The 24,708-nt window shown below is 44.0% G+C and overlaps 1 protein-coding gene across 1 annotated transcript; it reads left to right on the top strand.

Moving 5' to 3' along the window:
- The first annotated feature begins 1,224 nt into the window (after positions 1 to 1,224).
- pdgfra (platelet-derived growth factor receptor, alpha polypeptide) lies at positions 1,225 to 18,658 on the top strand. The gene is made up of 29 exons (XM_030433836.1): positions 1,225 to 1,421; positions 3,657 to 3,729; positions 3,821 to 4,111; positions 4,848 to 5,108; positions 5,476 to 5,615; positions 6,529 to 6,691; positions 7,111 to 7,303; positions 7,979 to 8,094; positions 8,182 to 8,478; positions 8,568 to 8,834; positions 8,973 to 9,103; positions 9,229 to 9,397; positions 9,520 to 9,709; positions 9,842 to 9,957; positions 10,084 to 10,210; positions 10,314 to 10,510; positions 11,143 to 11,237; positions 11,621 to 11,753; positions 12,068 to 12,172; positions 12,454 to 12,564; positions 12,920 to 13,076; positions 13,744 to 13,904; positions 14,208 to 14,323; positions 14,838 to 14,960; positions 15,063 to 15,174; positions 15,264 to 15,363; positions 15,585 to 15,690; positions 16,430 to 16,665; positions 16,758 to 18,658. Exons 2-29 carry the CDS (start codon positions 3,675 to 3,677, stop codon positions 16,903 to 16,905), a joined length of 4,416 nt encoding a protein of 1,471 aa, XP_030289696.1. The 5' UTR covers positions 1,225 to 1,421; positions 3,657 to 3,674; the 3' UTR covers positions 16,906 to 18,658.
- Positions 18,659 to 24,708: the final 6,050 nt, after the last annotated feature.

The following is a 24,708-nucleotide window of genomic DNA, read 5'->3' on the forward strand; positions in this document are numbered from 1 at the left end:
ACCTGACTGTGGACTTTTTACGACTTCTATTCAAAAATAATAGTTGTTTAAAGTTTAGTGATGGCTGAAATTTGACTTTTATCACTTTTGCATTTATTCAAAACTTTAAAAGAAGAAGAAGAAGAAGAAGAAGAAACAAGTGAGAAGCGAACACCTCAAACAGTTCGAGGTGATTTCGTTCCTTGTGAAGCTGAGATCCTTTGTTTGGAGAACAAGGACACTGTTCTTTTCGGCAACATGTGGAAGTAATTGCGCGCAAAGCGGCTGCAACGGAGCTGGAGGGGGGGGGGGGGGGGGGGGGGGGGGGAAGGTGAGGGTGAGGGGAGGTGAGGGGAGGGTTGATCATCGAGCCCCGGGGCTCTGCTGCTGCTCCATGCAGAGAGAGAAAGAGAGACACACACCGGTCCGATGCCCCTCTCTCCTCTGCCCAGAGATAGGTGATTCATAGGGGCTCATTATTCCTGCGATGCCCCTGGAGCAGCGCCCCGGGGTGACGGAGGAGAAAGGCTTGTGTTTCAGGACTCGGTAAACAGCTGACGCACGTGTGCCAGTAAACAGCGTGCAGAAAGGAAGACACAGACCTCTGATGGTTTAATGTCTCTGCGTTACAATTAAGTGAAAAAGTGCGTGTGTGTGTGTGTGTGTGTGTGTGTGTGTGTGAGAGAGAGAGAGAGCGAGAGAGAGAGAGGGAGGCAAAGCTGCGGTCTGTGATATGATGGTGTTGGAGCGCCCTCTATGAGTTAAGCGCTCCACTGTTCCCAGTTTGTGAGCGGTCTCAGAGGAGCTGGGGGTCCATCCACTGTGACAAAGGAGCAAATAAATGCGCATTCGTTTTGTGCCGTCGCATTTTTTTTTTACCCTTAACACCTGAGAAAAAACAATAAAAACTAACTTAAAAAACTTTTGAGCCAGCGGGACAGTGAATGCAACATGAGAGTCTAAAGACAACACACCAGAACTCCAAAAGTTCTCTCTTCTCCAGATAAAAGGCGCATGGAAACGCCATTCCTCCCGACATTACTCGTCCGTATTCCCCCCCTTAATATAAATGGACTCTTACTTTGAAAACCAAAAAAAAAAAAGGGGGTCGAGCGCTCGAATGGAGGAGAGGGGGGGTGTCATTTCCTGAGAGTTATTTACTTTGAGCCAGATGATTTTTTTCGGAGGAGGGGAGGAGGAGGGGAGGAGGAGGAGGAGGAGGAGGGTGGACTGTAACATTGAATCAGTTACAGGTCGCTTAGCTGGAGCGCAGTTGTGAGGACGGTCGCGGATGCGGACAGAGGGTCGCACATATGCTCTCACAGCGCAGGACCTCAGAGGATTACAGCCGCTGCAAAGGACCCTCGCTGCGCCTTTTGGAGCCGCCAATTCACTGTGGATATACTTACACGAACGGAATATAAAGAGGGGATTACTACAAGGTAATTGAAAGGTCGTAGGCAGCCGAGAGATTATTGAAACCCATTTTTCTTAGACTTAAAAGAAAAAGAAAAAGTTTGGGGTGTTTTTTTTTTTTTTTTTATAGCGCACAGATCCCATCCTATAGATCTTCTGATGGTTTAATTGCAGAATTTAATGAGTTAATCCAATTATTAGGTTATTTTTCCGTTCTGGAAAGAAGTTTCTTTTAAAACTTTTCTCCTCTGGTTTGGAGAATTATCCGCTGCCCTGCGAGTTGTATGCAACTTCTGCACCAGGCAGTGCGTTCAGATGTTTTTTAGATGACATTTCTGCTCCCCTGCGCACCATATGGTCTCACCGCTGGACGCCGAGCACGGAGATGTCGCTGACTCTGCTGGATAGACGCGCTCGGTTTCGCCCTCACAGCTGGAGGTGTCACCCCTCGAAGACTTGAAGGCAACCCATCGTGGGGATGCTTGCCTGGCAATAAATGGGAAACACATTTGAGGGGGAAATTGAACATCTCATTGTTTTCTCGTCTGGTGGAGGAATGCGAGGATTTAAAATGGAAAATCGGCACCGGAATGAGTCCGTCTGAGGGTTCGGAGTCAAAGAGGGGGAGAAAAAGAAGAAGTGAGTGCGGTTTGGAGCCACGACGCATTCCTCATTAACCACCCACTGCTGTGTCACCGAGGGATTTTGCACAGGAATACAGCGTGTGACCAAAACCTCTTGTTTAATTAGACAAAAAGTGCTTTTTTTTTGGTGCGCAGTTGTCTTTTTAAAGATCTTTTCCATGGAAATCAAACTTTTTGACGCGCAGATAAGTTGAGCCACATCACCATCCGCGGGGGGCACGAAGTCGAGAGAAGTCTTATCAGCTGTTGCTGTCGCATTTGCTATGTGCCACATTTGTTGAGCCTCTTGGTGGGAGCAGGGGGGGGGACAGAAGAAGAGCGGTCTGACTGCCTCTCCGCTCCAGGCTCTCACCCAGAGTCAGATTTACGCGCAGCGGCTGGAGGATCCCCGCCAAGCCGACGCAAAGATCCCCTCATTGTAAATGCTGGAGCCGAGGCGTGTGCGCAAACACGTCAAAACGGATAAAGCATTTTGTCAGCTGATTCCCACGCCGATATGTACTTTTGTGTGGACCGGGCCCACTAATTACAGAGTCAAACAAACCAAGGTTGCCCATGGATAATTTAGCTCGCTTCGGATGAGAGCGGACAGCCACAGGAAGCGCTGCGAGGGCCAAAAGCTTCATTGTTCGGGGACGCTGTCCATGGAAGATGTCCACTGCGAAGACAGCGTTGCAAGTCAAAATGAAAGACTTATTCAAGTGAACTCAGGAGAGGAAGGACAGATGATTTAGAGCTGTTGTTTCACGAAGGCTGTGATTTATGGAAATTGACGTGTTGGGCAGCGTTTTGTATGAGTGAGCGCCTCAAACTGTGTGGCCCCAGATGAAAAAACAGCCAGACAGACAGACAGAAAGACAGACAGACCAGAGGAATGTCTCCTATAGACAAATCTAAACGTGACAGGATCATTGTGATGGATGTGAGGAGTCTGGACTTGAGAATGTCTTAATTAGGCGTCCTCTAGACATTTAGCTTCAAATGTGTCTGGATTCAACAAGAGAAGCGGTAATTTATGCGTTTTTTTAAAAGGAACGTCCAGATTTAAGTCAAATAAATTCAAAGCACTTTCTTCAATCAGACGAAAGGAAAAAATAAACTTTAGAAAGTCGGGTGTGCAGACTGGAGATAATGAGATCCCAGCAGGTTCAGTGCCTCCATGTCGCGGCCTGTGTCGCCCTCTAGCGGCCGTCTGCGTGTCCAACACGGGGCAGCAGCGCAGCGCAGAGCCGCTCCGTCCTCCCTCCACGCTCACCACCGCCCTGTGGACTCTCCTTACGCACTGGATTTACAACCCCGTGGCAAACTTTATACTGTCACTTTATCAGCAGATGAAGTGAAGTGTGGGTGACCACAAATGTCAAAGCTGTTAAATTCCCCCCAGATCCCTCCTGGAAGCCTCCCTGGGTTCTGTTCAAACTCCTCACAGATCAGCTCTAGTTTTAAATAAGCAATTGATTTATGGAGCGAATACTTATGTTATCAAATCGGACAGAATGCGGAGACAGTGGTATCATGTCTTATCAGGAATGGCTAAAAGAAAACAAAACAAAAAAAAAGCCCAACATGTTTTCTTTGCTTAATTGACTAAAGGATTCGTCTTTTCTGTCTTTACAGGACAAATCATCCATAGTCATGGATGGGGTGAAGGCGTATGTGGTGTTTGGGGGTTTCCTGGCGGCGCTGTCAGGTAAAGACACTAATATGCACGATATAGATGTTTATTTAATATATATATTTATTTCTACATGTACTGTAATGTTTCCAATCCCATCTTTCAGTTACCTCTGGACTGTCGCCACCAACCATCGTGTCCAATGACGACGAGTTCATCCTGCAGCCCAACTCCGTCTTCAACATCAGCTGCACCGGGAAAAGAAACGTGGTTTGGGCCGAACCTCTGCCGAAGAACACCTTCGTGTACCCCGGGTACTACACGGCCACACTCTTCATCTACAACGCGACAGTGGAGAATACCGGGTACTACATGTGTGCGTATGAAAGCCCCGAGAGTGAGCCGGATGACGACCCGGAAGAGGACAATGAGGCGGGAATATACGTGTTTGTCCCAGGTGAATATGGGTTTTCACACAGTATTGAAGTTTAAAGACAGTAGGTAAGCTTAACATAATTACATGAAATGTTTTATGTAGTAGATAATTATACATTCATTAATTTAACACATTTATATAGTAAAGCATCTATATTTTAAGTTTAAAAGCTGTTTTAAGATAGTAGGAGCTAAAGTTAGCCACCGTAAGCTAGTAAAGGCTGTAGCACCTCTGCCTGTGTAAAACTGAGCAAGGGTGCGTTTTATTGCTCATAAACTTTCATTTGAATGAGGGAATAATTTGTTTTGCTTTTATTCTTCAGCAAAAAGGTAGTCTCACTTTAAAGTGGCTCTGTGGAGCTTGGAACTATGTTGTGTTGGGAAGCCAGTGGTTAGTTTAATGTTAGCGGACTCCATTTTTTAAAAGCTAACGTTAGCTACTGAGGCTCTGAGGCACTTGAGAACGTTCATAAAGATGCATCCGAGTCATTCAAGTAGTGAAACTCAGCAGCATGAAACACTGAAACCAATCCTCCGCAGGTTTAGAGGCAACAGAGAAAGAGAGACGGGGAAGGTCTCATTGTTAACGTTACGCTACATTCAGCTCCATTTGGCCAAAACAAAAGTGATTAATACATGTAAATTGCTGCTAACCCTAACCCTTTAAAGGAATGTAGAGTAAAACTGACACTTAAGCTTTTCAATCAAACCAAATCCTTTTACACATTGTGACCTCACTCCTTGCCCTGTGCTCCCAGATGCCCTGGCTCCATTTGTCCCCGAGATGCCCGAAAACTTGGTCCTCCCCATGGACCCCACTGGAGTCCCCATCTCCTGCCGTGTGTCAGACCCTTACACTCACGTTATCCTGAGGAGCGTCCACAGTGGAGAGGAGATGCCTGCCTACTACGACAACAAGATGGGCTTCTTTGGAAGCCTCTCGCCTGGAAAGTACCTGTGTGAAACCAATGTGAACGGCCAGACGTTCAGAAGCGCCATTTACACTGTGGAGATTGGGCGTAAGTCAAGATCTGTTCTCTCTTTGTGAAGTAAACTTGGAATGAGCTTTTGTTTTTTTCTCAAAAAGCAATAAAATGATGGGATAAGAATTTAAAAACTACACAGCTGGAAACACTCCCCAACTCTGTTTATCATGAGAGGGCTACATGGTGATCTCACTGCATGAGACCCATGATATTATGTCATTATCACAGGGGGGAGATGACTTAACACGCCTGTTTTCACTCTGTGTGTATGTGTGAGTGAGTAATGACGACCTAGTGAGCCCCCACTCGGTGATAAATGAGCTCATGGTAATCAAGTTGTCACAACGTTGGGACCTGTGAGATGACGGTGCTGATGTTTATTCTCTGGTGGTCTCTCTAGTCCCTGATGAGATGGAGGACTTCAACGTCGTAGTTAAAGCCAGCGGGGAGACGGTGAGGGCAGGGCAGCCTTTTAACGTCACCTGTGTCGCTCCACCCGGCCCGGGCTTGCAGCAGCAGTGGCTTCATCCTAAAAAACAGGCAAGATGCAAACATTTTTCCTTTCTGTTTAATTTCAGTTTAGTCTTCCTGTATGGCTTCATCCATAATGAGGCGTGACTTCTCAGCCTTCGTGCCCCATTTCTCTCAACCCCTTGTCATATTTCCATGTCATTTCCTACCCAGCAGCACCGAGCCTTAAATTAGCAAATAATGGTTTTGGACCTAAACGTAGCAGCGGTGGATGTGGAATATAACTCTGAGGACGGCCCTTAGTGGTTGCAAAGTATGCGTTAGGAAAGCAGCGACTGGATGTTGTGTCTTTATTATGAGGACAACCGCCAAGCGGATCCTGCTGGAGTTAACCCCATGTGAAAGACACTGATGGGAATGTTAAAGTTGAGGACAAATGGCTCGAGGGGAGCAGGCGCTTCAAAAGAAGAAGAAAAACAAGGATAGTAAATCTCTTGACCCTGGTGACCTTGAGACGTGTAGGACAGATGCTGTCTGCACATGACAGCCAACTAAACATTTAATGCTTTTGTAGTGTTCGCTGCAAGGTTCCAACAGAGTCTTATGCACAATTTATGTTTGTTTATATTTATTTTCGGATTTTTAATCTATACAGCACGTTGTCTCCTTTTCTGCATGGGATTCCACTAAGATCTTTTCCAGAGACCGTGAGGGTAGGAACGCTGCAGTCTTGACTCCTGGTTTTGGTCTCAGTTGCAATTACAGGCCTTTAAAAAGGCTCTGTGATCCTGATTTATCTCCTGTGGCCTAGCAAGTGTTTTAAACATTAGCCTTCAGCAGCGCGACACAGCGACTCTTACGCATTGTACCTGTTAAAACGGAAAAACACTGAGAGTTAAAAATTTCAAATATCTTATTACCAATATCTTTTTTTTTTAAATTCCAGTCAGTAGGATCTCAAATTTCTCTTCTCTTCCTTTAGGCTGTGGATGCAGTTCAGAAGAAGCAGATTTTTCCTGACCGGGTCATCTACACCCTCAGTATCCCACAAGCGACTGCTCAGGACAGCGGCACCTACGAGTGCTCCATCACCCACTCACTCAGCGGAGAGGTCAGAGCCAACAGCGTTGCTGTCACTGTCTTCGGTAAGTCTGCTCAGACACATTTTTTCTGGACATCTTAGTATCGAGTTTCCAGCAGAACTGTAATAATGTGAGTAACTGCTCCTGACACTGATTTATACCCACTTAGTCCAGATTTAATATTCTCATCATCATTCAGGTGAAATTGTCATAGTTTCACATATGTGCACATTATGCTGGGAGCGGTGTGTGGAAGTCATTTTCTACCATCCGACTGTAAAGCTTCACCTCTGCTTTCAACATCAGCTGCTATGTTTTATGGGATGGCTTCAACAGATGTGTGTCAGGCCTTCATTTCACCTCAACCCCAGCTTCAATTCACTGTCCCCTTGTATTATTTGACACACTGGATACATTTCTCTTGCAATTTTCATCCACAATCACCCGCTAATTCTTTTCTTCTTCTCTGTTTGTCCCTTCAGAGGAGAATTCCTTCGTGGCACTGGACCACAGCGGGATTCTGGCTATGGAGTTTGTCAGCCTTTTAGAGGAGACGGAGTACACCATCCTCATTGATGCCTACCCAGCCCCAAAAGTGATGTGGCTGAAAGACGGCAAAGCCTTACAGGGGAACTACTACGTCCTCGCCAAAACTAGCCACCTCGAAGGGAATCGGTGAGAAAAAAGACTGTGATTTGTTAATAGATATTTTTAGAAATAATGTGACATTGTATTTGCTTTATTGGCAAGACTTAGGCTCGGAGATCGATACCTCTCCCAGGTCTGTACAGTCGACATGAAGCTGGAGACAGGATTAACAACTGGTTAGCAAAGCTTAGCATGAAGACTGAAAGCAGAGGAAAACAGTCTACTAGCACCTCTAAGGCTCACTAATTAACATGCTTTATTTAAAGTGTTAAATTTCGACAATCAACAAAATGTTAAAACAGCAATTCATAGTTTTACAGGCGATGTGAGGGACTATTGCATGGCAGGGAGTAGTGACCTCCTGGTGGAATAGTCCAGCACATAACCCCATGTAAAACCCCAATGTGTCATTTCAAAACTTTCCATCCAAGTGGATGACATAAGAGGGATTTAGAGGTCCGGGTAAGTGTACTTTGTTACCTTTGGAAAGAGCCAGGCCTTAGCTGTTTTCCCCTGCTTCCAGTCTTTATCCTAAACTGAGCTAACCACCTGCTGGCTCCAGCTTGATATTTAATGTGGCATTGATTTTCTCATCTAGCTCTCAGCAAGAAAGTAGATAAGGATATAATACCAAACTCTTCCTTTAGATAACACAAGTATGTTTAAGTATATGCATTTTTTTTCCCCCAACTCTTCTCGCAGGTATCAAAGCATTCTGACATTACGGCAGCCGCTGGTGAAAGACAACGGAAATTATACCATCACTGTCCTCAGCGGCTCTCGCACTGCTCAGTTCTCCTTTTACCTTAAAGTAAAAGGTAATAAAAACGGACAGACAGATAGATACATAAACAAATAGATAATTTTTGATCCATTACTAAGCGCTGTACTTGATTTTCTTTCAGCCCCCACTGCAGCAATATTCCCACCGTCCTCAGCTCCAGTGTTGGTGCCACAAGTAGACGAAATGGTGGTGCCCCTCCACTCTCCTTTCACCTTGACCTGTCGAGGAGAGGCAAAACTAGTCTGGGAGACGCCACTCGATGTTCCTGAGATAGCACAGGAGGACAACAGCGGCCTGTTTGTCACCACCATCACTGTGGACAACGCCACTGCGATGCACACTGGCTACTACACCTGCTTCTACAGTAGAAACAACACTGAAGATACAGAGGACCGCAGCATCTACGTCTATGTGCCAGGTATGGGGTACGCAGCCGCTTTGAGCTTGTGTGTTTTTATTAACTGGCTTTATTATCTTGCCTGAGGAACTTATCTCACTCCAAATCAGATCCCGATGTTCCGTTTGTGCCGTCGCCGGTCCCTTTTGGCAACCATGTCCTGTCCGACCACGAGGAGATGGAGATCCAATGTCGGGTGTCTGATCCCAGTGCTAACGTGACGCTGGTCAACGTTGACACCCAGCAGCCGGTGCCTAGTGTTTATGACAGCAAGAGAGGCGCTTTAGGAGTGTTCACAGCTGGAACCTACGTCTGTAAGGCCCTCATAAACGGAGAGGAACACTATAGCGGGGAGTACATCGTCCACGGCTGGGCAGGTGTGTGTTTGTCAACATGTAAATAGGTGTCAGTAGAGGTATTTTACCTGTCAAAGCTTGTCTGTCTGCTTCGTGTTTTCTTTGGTGGATATGCGTCAACTGACAGGCATTCTGACCTTTTCAATTGTTGATGCTCAGGGGGCGCTGGGCTGCATGTTGAGCTGACAGCCAAACGGACTGCTCTTCTGGTGGGAGACACCCTTATTGTCACCTGTCTGGCTCGAGGATCTGAAATACTGGAAGACCACTGGAAATACCCTGGCAAAGTGGTGAGGGCTCAAACCATTCTGTGCACCAGAAAACAATTCAAACCAAAGTTACTGTTTTTCACTAAGCCTGATCTTCAAGGCGGCTTGAAACTCAAAAGTAACTGATGTCTCTGTTTTTTTTACAGGCTAATCGTGCTATCAAAACTGTGCATGAGAACAAGAGGGATCAGGAGATCCTTTACACCCTGACGATCCCACAGGCCTCGACGAAGGACAGTGGCATCTACTCCTGCTCCATTACTGATATTATCACCAATGACAGCCAAACAAAGCAGCTAGCTATTCGTGTTTTTGGTATGAAAGGTTTTTTATTTTTATTTTTATTTTTTCACTAAGAGTAAATACATGAGGCATTATTTCATAGATTCCTCTCTTTCCTCGGGGAACCAATGAATGTCTCTCCTCTTTTCTAACAGCGGGTGAGTTTATGTCCATCTTGCCGGAGTTCGGAGAATATGAATCAGCAGAGCTGGATGAGGTCCGAGAGTTCAGGGCCGAGATCAGCTCCTTCCCCAGCGCACGTGTCACTTGGCTTAAAGACGGCATCCCACTCAGCGATGTGACAGCGGAGATCTCCACCAGCCTCCGGCAGCTCAGCGAGACCAGGTGAGACTCCCACACGGCAGCTGAGCTAATGACAAGCTCAAGTTAACAGGCCTGTCATTAGGATTTAGTGCGATTGTGAACTTTGACTGTGACTGTGCAGTTACAAGTTTCTTGTTCTGTTGCTTTGTGTAGCTACATGAGTGTTCTTACCCTGATCCGTGCCAAAGAGGAGGACAGCGGGAACTACACCATGCGAGTGGAGAATGGAGACCAAGTTCGCTCTGTCGGATTGATCCTGGAAGTCAAAGGTCAGAGAAGAATGACCCAAGCCCCTTATTACTTTTATTTTCTCTCACAACCCTGTAGCCCCAGTTACAGCCTATCTTTTTCTAACGTGTTAACACGCACTTTTGCTTCCCCCCCTCTGCCTACAGTGCCTGCAGTCATTGTGGACCTGATGGACATCCACCATGGCTCAGCCACAGGCCAGTCTGTGGTGTGCATTACTAGAGGGCAGCCCACTCCTGTGGTGGAGTGGTTCATCTGCAAGAACATTAAACAGTAAGTTCAGCCTTCTTTAGCACAACATACCGACACAAATGCTTCCAAACTTCGTCACTACACAAATTGATCATATATCGCTTTCTCCTTTGTTCCCACAAAGTTGTGCCAATGACTCGTCTTCCTGGGCACCCCTCCCCGCCAACTCCACAGAGGTCACGATGGACGCACACTTTGACGAAGACAATAACCTGGAGAGCCAGGTCATGTTCGGTCATCTGGAAAACACGCTGGCGGTGCGCTGCCTGGCCAGGAATGAAATGGCAGCCGTCAGCAGGGAGGTCAAACTGGTGTCCAATGGTAAGAACACACTCATTTCATCCGTGTCGGTTTCCTGTATACAGAAGTACTGTAGCTTTCCTCTGTGATCGGTGTTTAAATTGACATTTGATGTTGTTGTTTCCACCTCGTTTCCTCTGAAGTTGTTTCCATTTGTGACACTCAGAGTGTGACAGGCTTTGTTAGTGACTGTGTATTCAGGGGGTGGAGAGTGTTGTCAGCGCTGTCAGTGTTGCAGCAGCTGTCAGATTATGAGTTTGTGGTGAGACAGCTGATAGAGGGCTGTGCTTTAGCCATGGGAATGGGACTCTCATTCTGACAGTTAATTCAGGGAAGCAAGAGATTGTTAGGCCATTTGCTGCTTCCAGATGAGACACACACCCCCGTCCTCATTCCCCTTAAACCACCCTGGACCCCTCCCCCACCCCCACTTACATGTTATCTTCCCAACATATCTGTTGGTCCTTATTATCTTAACACCCTGGGGATTTAACTTCTCTTAGGCCTGATAGACAACATTTGTTATGCAGCACATAGAATGTGCTTCACTGCAAGCATTTCACTTTACACCATTACATCAGTCACATGTTGCCACATGTGATCAGTGTGCTCTCCATCTAACATATTTAACCACTGGCTCTCCTCCCGAACAGGGCCTCACCCAGAGCTGACTGTAGCTGCTGCTGTGCTGGTGCTCCTGGTCATAGTCATCATCTCACTCATTGTGTTGGTTGTTATCTGGAAACAGGTATTGCTGCAATCAGTCTGCATTCATTCTCACATATTCATTCTTTCATCTATTCCGCTACTTTCTCACCTGTTTATGTTATCAGAAAACTTGCAAATTAGGACGATAAAGCCTGAACTCGCAGACTTGTGTTTTTCAGATTTAGACTGTATTCTTAAAATGACTGATATTAGTGGTTTATGGTCACTGTCTCGGGCCCTAACAAGCAGCAATGTACTCTGAATGTCAATTGACCGAAATGTGTTTAAAACTTTTTTTAAAATGCTGTAAATGTGGTAAAATTGTCACAAAACTTGATTATGAGACCCACTAAAGGTCCAACAATCCCACGGCTTGACATGACACAATAATTAATAAGCTTTCATATTTTTTTTGTCCTCTAGAAACCACGGTATGAGATCCGCTGGAGGGTCATCGAGTCTGTGAGCCCAGACGGTCATGAGTACATCTATGTGGATCCCATGCAGCTTCCATATGACTCCAGATGGGAGTTCCCTCGTGACAGACTTGTGCTCGGTGAGCTGCCCATCCTAATCTGCAGTCTCTTGCCAGTCAGCTCTGCAGCCTCCCTGCAGGGATGTTCCGGTCAGGATGTCTCACTCCGTCTTTGAAGTGAGGCTGTTATGAGCTAATGTGGCTTTGGCAGCAGGGGTTTGCTGGCTGGGGGTTTGGTTTGACTCAGTGAACAAGGGGACATTCAGCCACTGAGAGAGTCACAGATGAGAAAGCAGAGGCTTCCGAAGTGCATGGATGTGTTTGTGTGCCTGTGTTTGTGCAGGTTCTTCTGTTTCACTTTGTTGATAATTGAACTTCTGTTGTGTTTCTCTCAGGTCGTATTCTGGGCTCTGGAGCCTTTGGGAAGGTGGTGGAGGGCACTGCGTATGGACTCAGCCGCTCCCAACCTGTAATGAAGGTGGCAGTGAAGATGCTGAAACGTGAGTTTAACAGATTAAATCAGTGGCAAACAACAGTGCTGAACAAAGTGAAAGATGGAAGTGTAGCAGTACTGTACCTGCTGAACTTTGTTCTTGGAAACAACTGACAAGTGGGAAAAGTGATGGAGAGAATGATCCCAAAGAATCTACAAAGCAAAGAAGACACTGATTCAGATCGAGATTGAGCGAATTCAGATGAAAGACTTGTTGATGGCTGAATGCACGGCTGGTCGGTTGGTTTGATTATGTGTGATAGTCACGGATGCCGTCTCCTCTTTCAGCCACGGCACGCTCCAGTGAGAAGCAGGCCCTGATGTCTGAACTGAAGATCATGACTCATCTTGGACCACATCTCAACATTGTGAACCTCCTGGGAGCATGCACCAAGTCAGGTGAATACTGCACACACAGTTTTGAGATATAAAGCAAACACATGCTATGAAATAACAGTTCACGCTTAATACTTCTTTTCAGTTTTAGCAAACACTTTACAAAGAAACACACAGTAACACCCACGTTTACGCTCCCGAAAACACTCAGATTTGGCATTTGCGCACGTTTAAAGCTCTAACAGCCAAAAAGATTGACTGCCTCAGCTTGTGGTGGGTGTGGTATTTTAACAGGCTTTTTATGGGAAAGCGGAGGCTTGCCCTCTTGACTGTGCTTTTATCCTTTTACGAGCCTCTGATAAGATTAGCCTGCAGACTGACGCCGATGCACAACTTTATCTGCTGTGTTTGTTTCCAGGGCCGATCTACATTATCACAGAGTACTGCTTCTACGGGGACCTGGTCAACTACCTGCACAAGAACAGGGAGAACTTCCTCAGCCTGAGCCCTGAGAAAAATAATAAAAAAGAGTTGGATATCTTTGGCATCAACCCTACAGATGAGAGCAGCAGGAGGTACTGTAAATATATTTCTGAGCTTCCATTCAAATGCTCAATTTTTACTCTGAGTCATCCTTGTAATTCACACTTTCTATGTTTAGGAAAAAAAAAAAAAACACATTTGCCTTTTAGATCAGTTTACTTCCACTTTGCCACTCCCAAATATTACAACCATTGCTACAGCAATTTGCCCAATTGTCTCACTCACATTCCCCCCTACCTCTAATCGGTAATTCTATCGCCATTTTCTCCATGGTTGAGGAGATTGTCTGGCGTCTTCACCAAATCAAATCGCAAGCTGAAGTGGTCTCAGCTTTCAGCCTAATTTCATTGCATTGGAGGTACCTGTTAATTCTCTCCGCCCAGACGCTCATGGTGAAACAGCAGCACTCTCTCTCCCCCCCCCCTTCTCTCTCGCTCTCGCTCTCACTCTTTCCCTCCGAGGCTCATCTGCACTGATGGATGACTCACAGTTGACCACACCCCGAATTGACCATAACACGATTTTGTCCTGGCTACCATGTTAGACCACATCTTCCTCCGACCTCAGGCATAGGGAGAGAGACGGTTTAAGGGGACTAAATAGGATGTATAACATAATCACCACGAGTCTTTGTATGGCTCACAAGCTGTCCTCACCGCATCACTCACACCAGTAACTCTTCTGTCTCTCTTATCTCAGTTATGTGATCCTGTCCTTCGAGAGCAAAGGGGACTACATGGATATGAAGCAGGCTGACAACACTCAGTATGTGCCCATGTTGGAGATGAGCAATGCCTCCAAGTACTCAGACATCCAGGGGTCCAACTATGACCACCCGCCCTCTCAGAAAGGATCAAGTGGTACGCACTGTCTGTCCTCCTTTTCACTCTCTCCTCTCAGTTGTTGCTGTGTATTTGCTTGGCTTCTGTGCTGTGTTTGAGTCAGTGTCGGTTGAAGGGGTCCACCCTTGTCAGAATTTAGGCCCAGTACAGCCCTGTAATTACATGGAGAGGATAATTGTAGCACACGCATAATAATGCCCAGTTTCTCCCTGCCATTAGTAAAAAGCAGGTTTGAGCAGCCAGCAACTATATTTACAATACATGAACATACACTGGTGGACCGCCTCATGGTGTTTCTGTGTGTGTTTTTGTCAAAACCAGAGGGTGAGATGGACGAGCTTCTGTCAGACGACATGAACGCGGGCCTCAGCACCACCGATCTGCTCAGCTTTACCTACCAGGTGGCCAAAGGCATGGAGTTCCTCGCTTCCAAAAATGTAAGTTTAGTCCACATAACTTTTTCTTTTGTCTACAGATGTATTTGTACTGCTGAGGTAGCTCTAGCAGGCCTTGCATTCTCCTGTTTTCCTCTGCTTGTTTCCAAAAGGGGACTGAGGAAATCAGCAGTTGTGTGATAAGCAGTCCCGTGAAGGCTGCTGAGCCCACTCAGGAGACAGGCCAGGGGCTGAATATAGTTGCAGCACAGGACTAGAATTACCAGGCAGGGACAGGCTGCAGCCAGAGGCTATTCATTCAGCTTCATAGTTATTATCCCTAAATATCCAGTGGTCACACAGCCATCCCTCCAACTGGCATGTTTACACAAAGACAGTGCTTTATAAAGCAATATGAAACGGCATTAGAAATGAGCTCAGCTGAAATGAAATACATACAGAAATAGATGAAGTCCATATTTCAGAGTGAACTGGGCTGGTTTGGGAGCAGATGGAACTGAGAATTTAAAGTTGCTGAAATGAGCTGCTAATCACCTGCTTTGTTTTGTTTTTGCAGTGTGTTCATCGGGACCTCGCAGCCAGAAACGTCCTCCTATCTCAGGGCAAGATAGTGAAGATCTGCGACTTTGGACTGGCCCGAGACATCATGCACGACAACAACTACGTCTCCAAAGGGAGTGTAAGTAACTCTGTCACTTCAAGTCTGCCTCATAGCTTTATTATTATTCTCCACAATGTTTTTTTGCATATATGACTGAACACTTCCTCTGTCATCACACAGACTTTCCTGCCGGTGAAGTGGATGGCACCAGAGAGTATTTTTGACAACCTGTACACCACTCTCAGTGATGTTTGGTCCTACGGCATCCTGCTCTGGGAGATATTCTCATTAGGTGAGCCCCTGCAGACATCTGTTAGAGTTCAGAAATAGTTCACACTGGAGTTTTTTGACAAACTAATGAGAATCTGTTTCGGTCTGCAGGCGGCACCCCATACCCCGGGATGGTCGTGGATTCAAGCTTCTACAACAAGATCAAGAGTGGATACAGGATGTCCAAACCCGAGCACGCACCTCATGACGTGTACGTGATCATTCACATGATGTCTGTACTGTTGCTGTGCTCGACATAAAGCTTCCCTAACATCCTGTCAGATGAGGAATGCTATGTGCTGTAAACCCAGAGCACCTTTTTTCTGGGCTGTGATATACAGCGGCTGACATGAGTCACCGTGAAATTGCGAAGTGCAGGACAGGTCGTACAGTTCTCTCCAGTAACGACTTCTGTTTTTGCTTTTTTTCCAGGTATGAAATGATGATGAAGTGCTGGAACAGTGAGCCGGAGAAGAGGCCTTCTTTCCTTGGTCTGAGTGACACTGTTGCTTCCTTGCTGCCCTCCAGCTACAGGAGGGTGAGTCTATGTGACCTCTCACGTCCTCGGACCTCTTTGAATTTTTAACACCTGTTTTCTAATTTACCACCTCTCATTCTTGACCTCGGGGTTGGACCAGCACATTCTGTTACTCTCTTTCTCTTTGCACGTTCAGCCTTTTTTTGGATGTCATCAGAACGTCACCACTCTTGCTTCAACCTATACTTTATTCCAACTAAAGTACAGGTTGAAAATAATTTTAATACATTCCTAAAGTAGCAGGCTGGTCATTTAAATCCCCTTCCACATCCTCTGAGAGTGCATTAGGAGAGTTTCTGTGGTCTCGCTGCGCTTCTGTAAAACAGAAACCTATAAGAGATTAGAGTGCAAATGCAGCAGCTGGTTGTCAGAGCGGCTGGCCTCGGTCTGGGTAATGACGCAGCCCCAGTTCTCGCCTCCATCCCGCAACCTTAATTACCCCATTAAACTCCACGCCACACATGGCACATCAAAACAGCTTTACCTCTGCCTCCTTCACAGAGTTTTAATGGCTGGGGGCAGAGGAGGAACACACTCTTGTTTTAGCACCTCAGGCTTTTGTGACTTTCAGTTTGGATTGCACCATCCAGCTGGGAACACAACCAGTGATCACACTCATGCCACATTTCTCCTGCGGCTCTGCAGAGCTTCATTAAATCTGTGCTCACACTTCTATCATCATGATTTCTGTGCAGCAACATGTCGTGTCGATTCTAATGCATCTGTCTATTTTGTGCAGCATTATGAGCGGGTCAACCACGAGTTCCTGAAGAGTGACCACCCCGCTGTGACTCGGGTGTGTGTGGAAAACGATGATGCCTACATCGGCATCTCCTACAAGAACCAGGGAAAACTGAAGGACCGGGAAAGTGGCTTTGACGAGCAGCGGCTGAGCTCAGACAGCGGCTACATCATTCCCCTCCCCGACCTGGACCCCATATCTGACGATGAATATGGAAAAAGAAACAGACACAGGTAAATAAAACCAGACATTTGCTTCAACTGCTATAGACTGTCTATATCACACCGCAAATGGTGCTAACCTGTGTCATTCATGTCCCTGGCAGTTCTCAGACGTCCGAGGAGAGCGCCATTGAGACAGGCTCCAGCAGCTCCACCTTTGCCAAGCGTGAGGGTGAGACTCTGGAGGACATCACGCTGCTGGACGAGATGTGTTTGGACTGTAGTGACCTGGTGGAGGACAGCTTCCTGTGACAACTACCCCACCTGTAGAGCAGAGGTCGCAAAGAAAAGGGGTGCAAGGACACAGGAAACTGGAGAAAGACTTGTAAACCAACCAAAGACTCTGCTGTCTACCCTGTAACCCCTCCGTTCCTCCTCCATGACCCCTACAGAGGACAGAACAAAACCACTTCGCTGTCTGAATGAGTCTGTGGTGACAGTATGGTACGCCCTTTACTTCTCCTTGGACACTGCCCCCTGTTGGGCTGGAGGAGTGACCGCGCATTGATGAAAAAGTAGCGTCAAGGACTCAAGGAACCACCGAGCCTGCGCGTCAGACCGATCGAGATAAAACAGAATTGACTTTTAAATCTACAGAGCTTTATGCTAACGGGCATTCTTTTAACAGCAATATAAGCAAGAAGGGACAAAATCAACATGTTGGTCGGCAACTCTAAAAGAACACCACAGGATATCATCCATATGATATGTATTTAACCACTACAGATGCACTAAACTAAATGAGTCCAATACTAGCAACAGCATTGGCAGGTAGACTCACTTCACACTCAACCTGCTGCAAGAGAAGCACCTGATGCTGGCACAATCAGTAGCAATACACAGATTAAAAAGCACAAAATCTGGACTGTGTGCATTTTTATTTGTATATGACCATATTATGTTCTCAATGGCTAAATACGTGCAGTAATTCAAATTTATTTTTTTACTTCATCATTATGTAAACATGTATTGTATGTGAATGCCGAGTAGATGTTGGCCATAGCTGCTTGAATGGTTATTAGAACAGAGCTTCTGAGTTGCATGCATCTTCTCACCTTTTGCCCGAACACAACATAACGTGCTGAAAAGTCACCCCGGATAGAGACTGAAGTCATTTCTGCCACTTTGAAAAATGAAGTGTGATTGTATTGTAAATAGCTCCAGAGTTGTTTTATAAGAGAGAGTTTTTGGGAGGACAGTATTTTATGTAAGCACATATTCAGCTTCTGCACCCTCATTCTCCCCCCAGTGAGGCCCATGAACCAGTCGAAACAAAGGGAACATTCGACCCTCTCCTCAATAGGAATAATGTGAAAACATTCGCCATCCCAGTAGAGAGCATCTGGTGTTTGACAATATTTGTGGATCACAAAGTTGCATTAGAAATATTCATAGTTTGTCATGTTTTTTACTGTATACATAAAAGATATCAAAGAGAAGTTCATCATCGAAGTAAACATGAAAAAATATGTTTAAAAAAAAAAAAAAGATTATATCCAATAGCAGTGCTTTAAAAGCGCATTGTGTCTGCCAGTTTCATATGTTATCCACTGTCCTGAAGTCTATTAGCAGGTTCTAGTTATACTAAGACACTAGATGGACTAGAGATTCATGTTGATCTGATGTTATACATCAGTTATGTGTAAACTCCTTGTAATCCAGCTGTGCCACTGCCTTTGCCTCTCTCTCTTAACTGTGATATAATCTGAAAATCAGCTGTTGCACTTTTCCTTTTTTTTCCATTTCGGGTTGGATGTTACAGAAGAGTAAGCTAGGCTGAGCTAGATACAAAAAAAGAGCAAAACAAAAAGTCTTGCTTTGGCTTTAAAGCAGTGTGGATGTGAATGTGTGTGCCGCAGGTGAGTGATGTGTCGTTGACGGTACAGTAATCTGTAATTATAGGTAATCACACCCAATATGATGACTTAATACTATGTTTCATTATGTTACATCATGTACATTCAGATGATTTATATTTCAATAAATGATTTATAATGTAAAAGAATACGTGTCCTATCAGTCTCCATGATTTTTTTTTATGTAAACCACACAGAAACAACACAAGCAATAAAAAAAGATTCATGAGCTACGAGTCATGTGGAATGAGTGAAAAAAAAGAACGAATAAAGAACTGTGTTGTGTATTTCACAAGGACATTGGATGCAAAAGAGGAAACAGTGTGCCAAGAATAATGAGAATGGTGCTCATTTTAGATATTTGTCGACAGAACACATAAATAACATCAATATAAATGATACACGAGTGGAACAGGAAATGTCCTCCGAATGTAAAGCATTGTCTTATACACACAAACAACCACAGAACAGCACAACTACTCCATTACAATTAAAAACCCTGCATTTAAAGTTAGTTTTTATTGGCAAAATATTAAAAGCAAAAGTACTCACTAAAAACATCCCTAGTGACTGATCTATTATTAACTATCACATGATTAAGATGTTAATACTGATTCAGTAATGTGTCACGAGCCTTTCACTGTTGTACTGCAGCTGGTTGAGATGGAATTAGTTTTAACACGTAGTCCGGTGATTCCAAACATCCGGGTTGTTCCCCCTCCAAAGGGTCACAAGATAAATCAGAGGGGTCATGAGATAACTAACTGGGGCTATAACGAGGGAAAGAAAAAAAACTAAGCTGTGTGAATTTTTTACAACTTTACGCTGATCTATGAGCTTTTATTTTGAATATATGTTGACATTTTCATTCTAATACAATGTATATGCATAACTTTTCATTCTAAAACACCGGATATGGTTGCCTTTTTCTAGATAAAATATAAGATATGCATACCATTTTATTATAAGATATTGTCTATGCATACCATTTTATCATAAGATATTGTCTGTGCATACCCTTTTATTATAAGATATTGTCTATGCATACCATTTTATTATAAGATATTGTCTATGCATACCATTTTATTATAAGATATTGTCTGTGAATACCATTTTATTATAAGATATTTGTATATGCATACCATTTTATTATAAGATATTGTATATGCATACCATTTTATCATAAGATATTGTCTATGCATTCCATTTCATAGAAGATATTGTCTGTGCATACCATTTCATTATAAGATATTGTTTATGCATACCATTTTATTATAAGATATTGTCTGTGCATACCATTTTATTATAAGATATTGTATATGCATACCATTTTATTATAAGATATTGTCTATGCATACCATTTTATTATAAGATATTGTCTGTGCATACCATTTTATTATAAGATATTGTATATCCATACCATTTTATTATAAGATATTGTTTATGCATACTATTTTATTATAAGATATTGTCTGTGTATACCATTTTATTATACGATATTGTATATGCATACCATTTTATTATAAGATATTGTTTATGCATACTATTTTATTATAAGATATTGTCTGTGCATACCATTTTATTATACGATATTGTATATGCATACCATTTGGGACTTCTCCAGCAACAAACAAACATCTGAAAGGTGACCTGGAAAAAAAGGTTGTAAAGCCCTGGTTTAAAATCTTAACAAAAGTGATACACTTTTTTGTGTAAGCTCCTGACTGACTGCACTACAGCTGTCAGATGTAATATTGTAATTCTAATAAAAAGAACAATATCTCTTTGTGAAATGCACTGAAGTGGAAATATTCCTCAAATACCCAAACATTGTAATTAAATACAGTACTTGAATGAGCGCATGCATAAACAACTGACACTAATATCAAATAAAGTTCAGATATGTACTCAATATCTTCATTCTTCGCCTTCATGCAATATGTGGAGTGAGCTGTCCCACTGCAATCTGACAGACAACCACCAGAGGGCAACAATCTCACTACATGACTGTCAACAAATAGCAAATATGTATTCATCAATAAAAGATGGAGCCTAGTTCTCTCGGTGTCTCTGCTTCAGTGGTGGTTTAAAGTTGATGTTTAAGACTGTTTTTTATAATCTGAAATCAGAGACAGCCCCACTGTGTCGTCTAACAGTGAGAGTGACCATTTTCCTCCACTAGAGGGAGTTAGCATCTAAATAATGCCGAATGGATGGGTGATAACAGCAGGCCACGATGAAGGTCAATGTGATGTAGATGATTAGAGCCTGCAGAGGTGTGTGAGCCTTCACACTGCACATGGACACCTGACAGGTGACCTGACAGGTGTGACATGTGGAGCTTTATGGTCCACCGAGCTGCAGCTGTTCACCTGCACCATGCTGTAAAACCAACATTTCCAGAGCTTCAATCAAGTAAATTATGTTTTTTTAATGTTTTTTTTTTTTTATGTTTAATATTTAAACCGCAACCACAGCAATAAATAACGTCTTGTTAAGAGGACAGTTGCTTGTTTGAGAATGCATTTTTGTCGCTCCAACGGCTTTATTTCATAACTTTACCCACATGTTCACAGTTATACAACTTGAACAATAACGACCACTTTTCCCTTATTTGTCTTACTAATTCAGCCTTTTTTTGCTGGTTTTCTCTCGTATCTTCTGTTTGCCCAAATGTGCTGAGCCCTTAAGGCAGAGCAGTGCTAGCACAAAGCCAGGCCAATATCTGCTCCGAACCGCAACTTACAAAGCCCAGGGGAGCTTGCATAGGACTGGAAGGACAAGTAGTGACAGTCAGCAGAGATGCACTTGAGGCCACTGGTAAACAGTATCAGTGTGCTGAGAACAGACAGTTATATGCATGTTGTTTTGCAGCAGGAATGAACTGCCAGCGCACAGGGAACACTTAAAAATATCTCTCTGATGAATACTTGCACCTGGGCCAAAAAAATGAAAAGAATGCTTACATCTGGGGTTTAGTGAAATGACTGAGAGTGAGTCAGAGTCAGACATTTACTGCACAAGAGCTCACAAACGGAACAAATAGTTTTCATAAAAAGGCCCACTTCTAAATATGTCAGAATAATATTTTTCTAGTATTATTTTTGTCTGAAAAGAAGCAAGTGTGCCCAGAACAGCAAATAGGGGGCTTTGTTCCAGAGGAAAATGAAGTCCGTTGTGGTGTGTGGGGTGGAGGGGAGATTCCCCCAGAATGATAACAAACGTGCCCTTCACTGAACTCTGCTTAACATGGGAGATGCATGCAAAGCATGCTGTAATGAACTTACCGCAGTATAATAACCGTAAGTCAAGCGTAACTGTTACATTTATGGAAATGAATCCCTCAGTACTGTATCTGTATCTAATGAGAATTGAAATTCTTCTAAACATTAACAGCTCCAGTTCAGATGAAATACAATGCTGCAACTCTTCTTGTTTGTGTCACAGAAACATGTTAAAGAGGCTTCAATGAACTCAAGACATTAACAAGAGTAAGAGACTGCAGCCATGTCTTAAAATGTCTAGTTAACATGCTGATACTAAACAGGTATATTGTAGTCATACAATTGCTAATTAGCGATAAATATGAGGTACAGCTGAGACCCGAGTTACCTCCTCAAAAGGCCAATGGGGATTTTTCATTGGATTTTGGATTATTGCAGAAAATGCCAGAAGTATAAAGCTAATGTTAGTTTACACATGAATCACATCATGGTCGCATGACATCAAAGTCACCACCACCGAGCACCCTACTACACCGTACTGCACACACTTTACTATACATTGATCAGTCTAAAAGTTAGAACGTTAGAAAACATTTTGCAACTTAAGTCCCCCTGTAAATACTGACGAGTGAGTGGGCTGGAAGAGTCTCCGTTTTCAGCATGACGACGTTCTCTGTAGTCTTACCAAGCCGTTTCTTTAGCATCCGTGTTTTATCAGAGACTTCGAAGTGCTTTTATTAAAATTATTAACTCAAATGGTGGGGTATTTACTGCCGTATTTTACGGCAGAACAAAACGTGAAAGTATCTAAGGCTTGCGTTAACTACAGACGGCACAGTAACCACACCGTTTAGCTGTGGATTTGACCGCAACCGCACAGTGATGAATAACATCTTGTAAAAGGAGAGTTACTTGTTTGAGAATGCATTTTTTATCGCACCGACCTTTACCCACACGTTCACAGTTAGACAGCTTCAACAATAATAGCCACTTTCCCTTATTTATCTTGCTAATTCAGCCTTGTTTTGCTGGTTCTTCTTTTTTATCTTCTGTTTGCCCAAAAGTGCTGAGTCCTTAAGCCACAGAGCTGCTCTTACAGAGATGGGTCAGTAATTGCTCTAAACCGCAACCTACAAAAAGCCCAGGGGGTTCTCACAGGACTGGACGGACATGTTAGAAGTTAGAATGGTTTTCAACTTCAGTCCGCCTGTAAAGATGGACCAGTGAGTAGACTAGATGAGTCTCCGTGTTCGGCGTGACGACGTTAAATGTCCCCGCACGACTTTTGCCGTCTCATTAGCCTTTGTTAGCATCCACCTTTTTTAAAAAAACAAACAAAAAAAAGACACCTAAATGCTTTTAATTCATAATTTTTCATTCAAATGTGGGGTATTTACTGGTGTTTTTGAAAATATGTCAAGCTCGTGTTTGTTATATTTCAGGCATTTAACAGAAAACCCAATTAAGTGGTGGGATGTTCCTGCGGCTCTCAGTAGTTGCTGGATTCCAGTCTCGTCCAAAGAGTCGGACCGGCTGACAGAGTGACACACACTCGCACACACTTTGCAGCTGAGGTGGAGCAAATCGATCTAACAAATGTGCAAATGTGAACAAAGATAGCGATCTGGCTGATGGGAGAAGAGGGCGAGACAAAAACTCACATTATTTACCGTCCCTTCTCAACAACACTTGTTTGTTTATGAAGTGATTTCGGTGCGCAGCTGATACACTTCACGCTGTTTGCTGCATTTTCTCAGGCTGATTCACCGAGGCGCTCAGGACAGTTGGTGCCCTGCAGCGTTTTCTTTTTCTTTTCTTTTTTGCCTCTGTCAGAATGTGTCCGAGAGGGGTAAAAAATCAAACGAACCTCGCATACAACAACAACAACAACAACAGACAAGAAAAACTGTTGGGGTGAGGTAACACACAGAAATATGTGACTAATCATGTGATTGGTTTCTGGTTGACCCTCTTTCCCATAAGAACAATTCATTTCTTTGAGCTGCTGCCGGGGGAGGGGGGGCTGAATCGCAAATACTCTATGCTCCGGCCAATAATATGTGGTGCATGTAAACGCTCTGAAAACCAAACTGACACTAAATTCGATTTAGAATGACAAATAAAGATCTCTTTTAACAGTGGAAATACTCAGCGGGACCTCGGCAGATCATAAGTCATGAGAGAGATAGAGGGAAATTGGATTGTATCATGTTTTACTTTGCAGGAGTGAGAGGGAATCTGATTTTGATATATTTGGCTGCGCGAGTGAGTGTGAGACAATTAGATTAAGCATCTCTTTGGTTTGTTTGATATGTAACATCAGTCTCCTCGGTGAAACCTGACACCTTGTTGCCATCCGTGTGGTCTCCATCCTCGGCTCCTCTGGGAGGAGGCCCAGGAGCAGTCCAGGGTTTAGACAGAACCGCTATAAAACAGGATTTGTGTGTCGGACGCTGTGTGTCCTCAAGGCCGGTATCCCATTTCCAGTATTGTTACTGTGAGGGGTCTGCATGTGATTCCCAGGCCTTTTGTTTAACAAGGGGGGGGGGACATCATATCCTGATTAAAACACCATCTCTGTAAGCGATACTGCCATTGATTTAAAACATTGGATGGGGAAATAAACAGCACTCAGATTACAGAAACAGTACTTGCAGCCTAACCTCAAACTGTAAAATGACACGCACACACACACATATGACAAATAAATGCTGTAGGACGACCAGAAACCCATTGATCCTGACCTCAGATTTATGGCTGTAATCACACAGGCCTTGTTTTTGGGAACATGCTGCATGACAGGAAAACATCTAACTCATGACTTAAGAGAGTTTACTCTCAGGAATCATATGAGAGCGCTGGAGGCTGGGGCAGTACAGGACTCCAAACAGCACTTTTAAGACATCCTTTTATTTACTTTGTTACCATGCCAACTTTTGTCGGGTCACATTGCACTCCGTGACTAATCGGAGCTG

This window comes from Sparus aurata, chromosome 11 (assembly GCF_900880675.1).
Source record: "Sparus aurata chromosome 11, fSpaAur1.1, whole genome shotgun sequence".
Taxonomy (NCBI): domain Eukaryota; kingdom Metazoa; phylum Chordata; class Actinopteri; order Spariformes; family Sparidae; genus Sparus; species Sparus aurata.

What these genes read in the sequence shown, in the direction of transcription:
- pdgfra (XM_030433836.1), top strand. Translation starts at nt 3,675, where the DNA reads ATGGATGGGGTGAAGGCGTATGTGGTGTTTGGGGGTTTCCTGGCGGCG. An exon ending in CTGGGAGATATTCTCATTAG is followed by an intron (nt 15,175 to 15,263) that starts GTGAGCCCCTGC and finishes TTCGGTCTGCAG; the next exon opens with GCGGCACCCCATACCCCGGG. An exon ending in GGAAAAAGAAACAGACACAG is followed by an intron (nt 16,666 to 16,757) that starts GTAAATAAAACC and finishes TGTCCCTGGCAG; the next exon opens with TTCTCAGACGTCCGAGGAGA.